General features: G+C 38.8%; 1 protein-coding gene across 1 annotated transcript; it reads left to right on the top strand.

Annotated features, from left to right (window-relative positions):
• Positions 1–469: 469 nt before the first annotated feature.
• On the top strand, positions 470–8,155 carry aadac (arylacetamide deacetylase). Its single transcript, XM_079674342.1, has 5 exons — positions 470–908; positions 2,088–2,316; positions 2,860–2,929; positions 4,641–4,812; positions 6,102–8,155. Exons 1-5 carry the CDS (start codon positions 768–770, stop codon positions 6,720–6,722), a joined length of 1,233 nt encoding a protein of 410 aa, XP_079530468.1. The 5' UTR covers positions 470–767; the 3' UTR covers positions 6,723–8,155.
• Positions 8,156–11,267: the final 3,112 nt, after the last annotated feature.

Raw genomic sequence — 11,267 nt, 5'->3', positions numbered from 1 at the left:
TGGATAAAAAGAGACTTTGATGCAGCAGAATTAATCATTGAGTGCCACAGATCAGCACAAGATGGGCACTCGTAAAACGCATATAGCAGTTTTAGCATCAACTGAATAGATCTGGAGACCTCTTTTAAAAAATCACTATAGGCCTAATAATACCCCAAATCTTACTTTCACATATGCCCATCCCAGAATAATAATAAGATAAATAACATTTGCTAATTGTTAATCTTTCTATTTGATTGTGTGTTATTACTGTAATCTGACTGTTCAAAGTAATTGAATATGTCAAGTAAATGTAGTTCAGCAAAAATAACAATATTTCCCTATGTACTAGTAGTAACTTAATGACGGACTCAAATTTGGGGGGGTGGGGGTGTTACACAAGCTACGAAATTAAAGTATGATTTGCAACTGTACACGCTTAAAGGCATCTGAGGAATTTGAAAAGCGAGCCAAGGTGGGACGGTTCTGCCTCGTGAGTAGAGAGCAGTTCACAGGTTGCTCGCTCTTGTCTCCATACTGACACTTCAATTAATTATCCGCCTACACGAGACAAACATGCATCAAGGAACGCGCACAAGCAGCGAAGAAAATCTCTAAACATGCACCCCGATAACCATCAAATGACACCAAACACGTGCTGACATATTTAGCTGGACTGGATCCAAAATTACTTCCGAGCGTAAGCTTTGTCCCGCACCGGAGAGACTGGATATCAGCCTGCTCGTGTTTGCACCCTGCAGTCAGTTGCTGGGAACGCACGTTGTAAAATGAGGTTTGGAAGCATCCTTGCATTCGTCGCTCTCTGCTCTTTTACCGCTTATTATATTTATGAGCCCATTCCTGAGGACATAGAAGAAAGATGGAAACTCATGCTGACCAACTCTTTCTTCAGGACTCTCAGCCACCTGGTAAGGAACACGTTCTGTCTACTTTGACATTATGTTTACCGGTGCTAATGAATACTTACAAAATTAATCGTACATTTGAAAGCCTACATGGTTTAGTAATACAGTATAGCCATATCATATCTGAAAACGTATTAACTTGTATAGGTGGCAAATTAAATGTAAATATTTTTTGCTGAATTGGATATGTATGGTTCATAAACAAGATTATGTCAGATGCTAATCCATGTGTATAGTCTTGCTCATCTGTTCTAATAATAGACCATATTAAGGAAACTCTCCTCTGTTAATGGTTGTTAGAGCCTGTGGTTTACTGGAGCCGATCCTGGTGCCTAATATGAGTTGTTATGGGTTTATAACCCTAAGGAATCAATGGCTGTGACATTAGTATAACAATTATAAATAGCCTTTTTAAATAGTTATGGAAGCTTAACAAACTTAGTTAATTATTTAATTCATGTGTGCAGCCTACTGCCTCTAACATAACATTGCTAATTTTACAATATGTATTTAAATAAGAAATTAATTTGTTATTAGAACGTATCTAATGCATCACTGTGAAAAGAATATGTTAGACTTCATTGTTATATGATACAGCCATATGTATGCCCCTCCAGCAGGCTCATTCATTATATGATTGATTACTTGTTCATGGAGTGATTATAGGTTGTGTTTTACATTGTATTGGGATGGTTCTCTTGGGGGAAGTAGACATTGTTAGTATGTGACTTATATTGCTTTTGTTAGCAACCACCATTTTTAAAGTTAAATGTTAAATGCTGAAAAAAGGTTTTTGTGGCAACAGTAGAAGAGCATCAACTGATTAGCTTCATGTAAAGCCAATGACTGCCTACCTCAGCAAACATAATAGGGTATGAGTCATGCTTTTACAACATGTAATTTAGTTACAACTTCTCAAAACAAATGAAGGCAAAGGGCGGTGGAACTATGCTAGGAGTGACTCCCATTACTTTCCCTTATTATTCATTACAAGGCCATATACAGCATTTCTGTTACCTTAATCATTTCTGTTTTGAATATTATGAGCTCTGTTCCAGGAAATTGTTTACAAAAGATAAAACTCCCTGACATAGCTTTACTGAACGATGAAATACTAATGGCTCAGGTTTGATCCTATAATGTGTCTCTATCTCATGCTGTCTCTCTGCTTCTCTTTGCCAGGCAGACCTCAGTGAATTTCTGGGGCTGAAGGACTACATGGGGGTAATGTACTTCATAACTCTGGCTGAAAAGATAGTGCCCATGTCTGACGAGCATATTAAGGTGACAGAGGAGCAATTTGATGGAGTGGACGTGGTGCTGTACCAGCCAAAGAAGAGTGACGGCGACACTAAGCTCAGGAGGGCTGTCATATACCTGCACGGTGGAGGATGGTGTCTGGGTAGTTCCCGTAAGTCCATTGGCTGGCTTTCCCCTCTTTTATCACAGAGACTGCCGACTCTGACTTCTAAAGATGTGTGGAAAAATGGATGAATGGGTAATACACATTCTAATAATGTATTCATCACACAGTAATCTTACCATTTTATTGGGAAACTAATGCTTTACAGATTTATATAAACTGCTTGTGAAAGCTTTCACGACATGATCTTACATTTCGAAAAATATCAAACACAAGCCACAAGGCGTTCACACTTTTTCCCGAGGAAATAACACACCGTCTGCCGAAGCAGTCGGAGCCTCAGAGGGTGGTTACTCTGGCTAATCCAAAAAAAAAAGACATGACATGCCTTTTGACACATCTCATGCTGCAGACAATCTGTTGAATTGCTGTAGCAATTGCATTAACTCACATCTTGCCAGAAAGATAGAGGAGGCATGGTTCATTTATTTTATGTTCTGTGAGGTTTCTAGATTGAATGAATGTCAATAATTATGGTGGTTGAGTTGCTTTACCATTGCTTTAAAATGTTTGTGTTCTCTGTCTATACAGTTATGAGCCCATATGATCTGCTGGCCAGAAAAATTGTCAACGAGCTAGATGCAGTGGTTCTTTCGGTAGAGTAAGTAATTTATATTTTATAGCCAGTTATTTATAGTCACTTTTAATTCTGCATAAATGTTTGTTTTTATTTGTATTATTCATATACTGTTTCCCTAACTCTTTCGGTCAGCCACTCACACAGAGTTTTGTGTAGTCATGTGCCTGTCCACCCTCATTAGTCAAAGGGGAAAAGGAAGTGAGGATGCAGTAGAGTGAAGCTAACAGGTTTTCATAAAGGCCCAACCAGGGCTTTCCCTGTCAGAGCTCCACTCACTATTGCTCTTCCAGCTTTTAGTCTGACGATCAGAACAGTAACTTCATTTTGGTCTCTATATGTACCCCCTAATGACAGTTTTTCAACTTCATCTATCAAATTAAACAGGTGAAAGACTACTACTCTCTGATTAAATCAGAAATGTTATGTGTGTGTTATATGGCGGTTGTGCTTGTTGACATTTGACTTTGGGAAGCAGAGTTATTCATGTACTGGTGTCCGATATTTGAGGATATTGCCTTATCTGCTTCATCCACATTTCTGGCTTCAATCTGTTAAGTAATCAATTAGTTATCCCATAATGGTACATTATCAAAACCTGGCATGTGGCGTACTGATGGAGACTGAAAATAATTAAGAACATTGTGATGGACATTTCTGAAGCAATGGAGACAACACTTAGAGAGACACAGGGAGAGCTTGCTGGTAAAACACAAAAAAAGTAAACTGCCGGAGAATTGATAAGACATAGTTGACACAGCTGTTGCCAAACCAATTCTGAAGAATCTTTCCCAAGTCCCATGTATTTAGCTAGCTCTGAGAGAATAATCAACATGCTGCATATCAAGATAAAACAGGCAAAGAAAACACCTATCAGCTGACGCCAACAGGCAGGAATAGGGAGACAAAACACTGAGGGTGTTTCTCAATGTCGAGGAAGGCTGCTCCGGGGCCACTATTTCAAGGAAGCTACGTCATCGAGTCCCGCCGAAGGACTGTTCCAATGTCCAGGATGCTTGGAATTCTACCGAGGCCAGCGTCCTTCGTTGCGGGAAAATTCGAGGCTGCACATGTGTATCCTCCGCGGTCTTAAAATCCCCACAATGCTTTGCGCACGGACCAATTTCTAAATCTTTGGCGGAAATTGCGCTCCATTTAAGGCGGGGCCTCACATATGACGCACACCTGCACACCTGTTAGCCTGTTCCACCATTCTTCGTTTTCCGAGGCTAGGAAGGATTCTTGCCTCGCTTCTGAAGGACCTGATTCGGAGGGACATGTCCTACCAAGGAAGCGTCCTTGACATTGAGAAACACCCTGAGAGCACAGCTTCCAAGGTCGCAGGCCCGTGCTCAGTGAGGGCAGTCCAAACTGATAAACTGGGTCTAAGTTATGGGCCTAGGAAAATATTTCCCCAACAAACATAACATTTTAATTGAATGCACGCTATTGACGTTCGTTTTTTCAATAATTTAGGTACAATTGGAAGTTGTTGCAACACTCAGTTAGAAAATGTCAAGGTGCTTCTTTGAACAAATCTGTTTATGTTCTTTTACTTTGGTGAACTGTTGCCTATTGTGGTTCAGTGAATACAACTCTTTATAGGAAAATCTGGTTATCCCCTTCAAAATGTCATCATGTTTATTTTGCCCTAGCTCAAAATGTTGTCTGTGCACATGGCCCCCAAAGCTCATGTTTATTTATGTTTTATCTTTAATCTGCCCTGATTTCTCAGGTACCGCCTTGCCCCTGCTTACCACTTCCCTGTCCCATATGAGGATGTATACCGTGTGGTCAAACACTTCCTTCATAAGGGGGTGCTAGCCCAATACTCAGTGGACCCCGGACGCATTGCTGTGTCTGGAGATAGTGCTGGGGGGAACCTGGCAGCTGCCGTCTCCCAGCAGGTACTGAATCTTCAGCTCAATTTTTCTGGTTCATCAAAAATATGAATTGAGGTGACCAATAATGACCTGATATTCTATGGCCTATCATGTTTACCTCTGTCTTACAGATTTAAACTATTCAGCAGTTCTTAACTATTCATTTTAAGCTAATAATGAGCTTGCTTTTATTGTTGGAGTTGGAGAAAAGATAAATACAAATCAAAAACTACATTGTAAAAGTATGAGGGTAGAGCTGGAGTTAGTGCAATTGCTCTTAAAGGAGTGAGTGGGCAGGTTACAGGGGAAGAACAACATATTTGTAATCCCCTTGGGCATAAAACAATTCTGATTAAACTAGACTTGGATTGTATTGCTCACAAAAGTCCATGGAAGCTCATGAAAGAGTACAAAAATGAAAACAAACAGTACATTTACAGCAGTGCCATTGGCAACGGTACCTGAACAGAGAAAACGACGAAGGTCCAGACAATATGCCCTAACAAGGCAAGGACTAAAATAATCTCTTTGGAATTTACTTGAGATTGAGACAGACATTGTGAATTTCCTGATACTATCCCTTAACTTTAGTACAGTTCAAATAAAGTTATTGACAATAAAGTTAAAACACCACTTGTATCGCAGTAATGCACATTGTATGTTTAGGTATGCCGCTATAAGCCAATTCAGATTTTTTTGGAACTCGCAATGTCAATATAGCAATCTTATCCAATCCATTCCTCTATCAGCTATGATATTGTTCTACATGCCACTGTATGACCATCTTGTACCAGGAGCCCGTTGCTGCTGGCATGGGAGACCAAAACCACCGATGGTCAGGATGAAGCCCCATGCTTCATGCTGAAGCAATTAATAGTGAAAGTATCTCCTTGTACACCAGAAATAAGGGAGCCATCCCATAGGCTAATGCAGGTTGAATGCATTCATTTTGCATAATACTGTATACCATTTGCTTGTATTACAGGGTGATAGACTACTAAGTGGTCAAGCTGGGCAATTGGTTTGTCTCCATAGAATGTTCATGTCTTCAAAACAGTGACTGCCCCCTTGCTTTTCAAGAACATGCTTTAGACTCTAAAGTCATGAATAACTCAAGAATGATAATTCTTGAGAATGATATCGTCAGAGACAAACAAATAGAGAACAATGGGGATGATGCAATTCTTCCTGTAAACAACTATGACTTGTATATGTGAGCAGCTTTACTGTATTTCTTAATTCGCTGCCTATTTCATTGGATTGAGAAACGTTTCTTTGAATACATGCCAATCTCACTCTGTCTCTCTTCACAGTTGCAGAAAGAGCCTGGGCAGCAGGTTCAGTTGAAGGCCCAAGCACTCATCTACCCCGTACTGCAGGCTCTGGATCTAAACACACCTTCCTATCAGCAGAATCAGGACATGCCCATTCTGCCCCGCTACCTAATGGTGCGTTTCTGGAGTGAGTACTTCACCAGCGACAGGGCCTTTTTCAGAGCCATGATGGCCAACACTCACAACAGCCCTGAGTCTTCCAGCCTGCTGAAGTTTGTCAACTGGAGCACTTTTCTACCAGCCAGATATCATAGAAAATACAACTATAGTGCTCCTACTGTGTTGCAGGGAGAGGAGGCATTTGGGAAGGGGGGAGCATCTCGATCTCTCGCTGACCCGAGAGCATCACCCCTGTTGGTTCCAGACTCTGCCTTGCACTCTCTGCCAAAGGCCTACATTCTGACATGCGAGTATGATGTTCTCCGGGATGATGGGATCATGTATGTTACACGGCTCCTTTCTGCTGGTGTTGAGGTAACTCATGAACACTATGACACAGGATTTCATGGAGGGCTAATGTTCACTGTGTGGCCAACTGACTTCCTGATTGGACGTCGTATGACGGAAAACTATATCAAATGGCTCAAGGAAAACTTATAAAAAAAACTCTTGACTACCAGTATTCATTCCAGTTTTCCCACACAATGCACCAGCGTTTGCTTAGGTGCAAGGGTTTTATTAGTTATTGTTATTATAAGATATTGTTGTTCATTTCTTATTTTTTGGTCATCCTAATTTTCTGTCAATGTATCAGCTTCTTCTGTTTTTCATTCATGTATTGAAATAGTTAAGATACCAGCACAAAAGCAGGTCTGAATTGTTCACATAGGTGGGTTTGAGCAAAAGCCTACATTCCGTGAACAGTGAGCACAGCTGGTACTTAAAACGTAAGATATGTTTGCAAAACTATAACTCCTGCTTAACAATTGCTAGCATTGCATGAAAGATTGGCAAGTTTTATTGTGTTCAAGATACGGAACAATAGCCCTTAGTTGTGTAACCTGTATCAATAAAGGTACACAGGGGGATGCTTGCTGGTGTAGTGATGATTTAAAATGCAGTGTAAATGGTATATTTATGTACAACGTAATTATTTTGTAATCGCTGCACATCTACACAGAATGACATGTGATGAGCCAAATTCCACGCAACAAAAAGCAACAATGTGCATACACAGCAAACAATATTAACCAATTTCATTTACACATGTTTGTGATTGAATTTAGCTGAATTGAATGTAGAAAAATAACAAAGAATCAAATAGCAAAAGTCTAAACTTATCAAGTGAGTTCTGTATAATAATATTTACAGTATAGGGTGTGTGTGTGTGTAAATGTAACCTTTTTGTTATCAATAAATAAGCTACTATAGGTCCAAATATAGACCTGCCTTTGTGTTATGGATATAGGCAAATTAAGAGAAAGCTGCAAGGGCCAGCTTTACGATGAAATGTGTTACATTTTGTGTCTAGCCAAGTTTCTATGGTTCGAGTAGGTACTACTTCAGTTTATTACCACTTTAAGTTCCTGAAACTCTGCTCTAACAAAATTCATAAAAGGAAAATACTGGCATCTATTTTCCCTGTGACCCAACAATCATATGAGGCGGCTTGAAACAATTCCCTTGTCCCTCTCTTTTATCTTCTTGATCTTTCTGTCTGTGGGCATGGTAACCCTGCAAACTCTCATCACATGGCACAGCTATCTGAAAGATAACAACACATAATCCTGTAAACAAAGATCTCTGAGCTGTTTCTTAATGTCTCACAGTTTCTTAAGCTTTACTTTTTAAAATGATAACATTTGATAATAAACAATGGAAGTCAACATTGAATAAGTCAATCAGAATCAAAAGACTAAAGTTAAAGGACCTGCCTGAAGAGGGCTATAGGTGGGCGCTGGTCTCTAACAGAGTTATTTTCGGCAAAACTGAAGCACTGCTCAATTTTGGAATTCATCCTGGACAACTTATGATTTTAATCACTTTGAATTTCAATGTTGTCTGTCAATAAACTCACTTGAACTGCAATTACTGATCAATTGTATATGTGTTTGCTATTAACAAAGAGAGTGACATACTAGAATAGACGGAAAAGGGGAACACAAATGTTTTGGCATGTTACAAGATGTCACAAGATACATTTAACTTAGTGACCTCGAACAAGATGCTGTGCTATGAGGATATTTTGGATAGGCTGACTCAGACACAACAAATCCTCTTGGAGCCACAGGTTAAGCAGGACTATGTCCACAACGTACGACTACACGCTCCATAGGTCGGCGGTTGTAAAAGAAAAAAGCAGTTATTATATCTCTGGATAGCAAAGAAGATGATGCATGAGTGCAAACAAATCATTTATAGTATGATACAAATAGGTCACCTCCTTCGTCAGGACATGTTCAACAACCCTTCACGCCTCCTCGGTAAAGAATGATTTATTTATGTAATGGTCATATTCCCTTTATAAGCTGGCCTAGTGTGCAAGTATGTACTTGTACTGTATAGGTGCGTCTACACATACCGTGTATTACTATTAGTAATCCTTCTGGACAAGAAATGGTGGGACTGTTTCTCTGAATTCCTTCACTGCTATGGAGGGCTAATAACAGTAACGTGAGATGGATTATGACAAATGATTCCTTGAAACTGTTAATATTTAGTGGTTTTACACAGATTATACCTACATACAGAACACAAAATGCACACATATTTACTCACACAGAAAAGTGCGTAAGCATACAGTAAGTAAGCTTTCACATACTGCTGATGACAAAACGCATGATTTCTCAAAGGCTTCCTCCAACACTGTTCAGCTTGAAAATATATCATGTCACATATTCAAAGGTTAAGTACTGAACAATATAAAAACCAAAACTAGTCAAGGTACGTTTATTCTCTTTCTTTTACAATGGAAGTTTTGTTTTCATTCCTATAATAAATGTTCTGCTGCTTTTTCTTGTCTGCTCTGTCTGTGCAGCCCACTATTGAACTTTACAAATGCTTTTTTTTGGTGCTTTTCCAGGAGGGATGCCAGTGTTAATGAAATGAGGCATAAAGCATGTTTTGATAAGTTCTGGAAAGCACCTGATCCTCTCTGTTGTATGACAGCAAAGCCCTGTAAAGTGTGGTTGATAGGAAATCAGGGCCTAAATAAACCTTAAAGGTCACTGGCAGAGCAATATACAAGGAAGCATTCGTGAGAGCTGAGACATTCAGATAATTTCAACTGTAGACATAAATATTATACATTTTAAAATATTATGTTTGTTTACACAGCAAACTCAAACCTTTCATTTTTCCATTGGAAGACTCTGACTAAGGAAATTGCAGAACAAACCTTGGTACTCTAAAACAATGACAAGCGTCTAGGAAATGAAAATGAATATCAGGAAGGAAGCAAAGGTAATGCATAATTAGCAAGTAGGGGTCACTATGGGAACCAGGGATCAATTCATTCAACTGTTTTTCTTGGCTGTCTTTAACGGTGATCCTCTCTTAATGTGTTGATGATAACAAATACAACATTTTTGAATTCGAGTTGTAGAAACCGCCTTTAAAATATAGGAAAGATAGGAAAGATACAAACTGCTAAAAAACGAAAGGACTAATCTTGCTCTGCTTATGAGAAAGTACTTGTTGAAGGGTGCATTTCCACCTACAGTTGTACATTATTTTACACTGAACAAAAATATAAATGCAACACTTTTTTTTTTGCTCCCATTTTTCATGAGATGAACTCAAAGATCTAAAACATTTTCTATATACACAAAATAACCATTTCTCTCAAATATTGTTCACAAATCTGAAAAAATCTGTGAGAGTGAGCACCTCTCCTTTGCCGAGATAATCCATCCAAAGGCCACTCTGAAACGTGCATTTTTGCTTTATTGGGGGGGTCCGAAAAACCAGTCAGTATCTGGTGTGAGGGTTAGGGTTAGGGTAATGTTGTGAATCGAGTGGCCCATGGTGGTGGTGGGGTTATGGTATGGGCAGGCGTATGTTATGGACGACGAACACAGGCCACTCGATTCACAACATTACCCTAACCCTAACCCTCACACCAGATACTAACTGGTTTTCGGACCCCCCCAGACCCCCTCAATAAAGCAAAAATGCACGTTTCAGAGTGGCCTTTTATTGTGGCCAGCCTAAGGCACACCTGTGCAATAATCATGCTGTCTAATCAGCATCTTGATATGCCACACCTGTGAGGTGGGATGGATTATCGCGGCAAAGGAGAAGTGCTCTCTCTCACAGATTTTTTCAGATTTGTGAACAATATTTGAGAGAAATGGTTATTTTGTGTATAAAGAAAATGTTTTAGATGTTTGAGTTCATCTCATGAAAAATGGGAGCAAAAACAAAAGTGTTGCATTTATATTTGTGTTCAGTGTATGATAATGACTCAATGACTACAGCACTTCCTTTCTTGTGAACAACTACAAGACAATTTTCTGACCACAGTCTCTGTACTTTCCATGAGTCCTTTATACTTTCATTTTATAATTAAAGTAAACACAAGCATATTTGTCTTTACTTCTGAGAGTTCAAGCCCAGGTGACTGAAATATGTATAGTATTGTGTGATCTACAATATAAACTGCTTTAATATAGGTAAAGTGAGTGATTTAAAAACATAGAAATAATCACAATACATGTTTTTAGATCCGGATCCAAGGACAGAGGGTTTCATATTCATAGTCTGTATAAAGCCCCTTGGGACAAATGTAAAATTTTATATATTGGGCTATATAAATATTAAATATATATATCTGATCGATTGCTAGATTAATTCTGACTCTGACTTGCATTGAAGTGTGCTGCTTTAGCCAACATTATTATTATTTGTATTTAAAGATAATGCATACATAAAGAAAACAAAAATGCCTCGATCCATCGCCAAAGATAATAGATTTTTTTTACAATTGATTAACCTTCCAAAAAAGAAAAGGAAAAGACACATTTCTTTTTTTAGTTATTTTGTATTCGTTTTTGAAGTAATATAGTACACATCACAATACAAGACTTGAATCTTGAACAATGCTGACTCTATAAAAATGAACCTCCAGTTTCAGTTGCAACAGTGTTTTACCACAAAATACAGATCATTTTTCAAAAGGAGATATTCCCATCTTACTATCTCAGA

The sequence above is a fragment of the Notothenia rossii genome, assembly GCF_949606895.1.
Source record: "Notothenia rossii genome assembly, chromosome: 4".
In the NCBI taxonomy this organism is placed as follows: Eukaryota; Metazoa; Chordata; class Actinopteri; order Perciformes; family Nototheniidae; genus Notothenia; species Notothenia rossii.
This window is presented reverse-complemented; position numbering and strand designations above follow the sequence as displayed.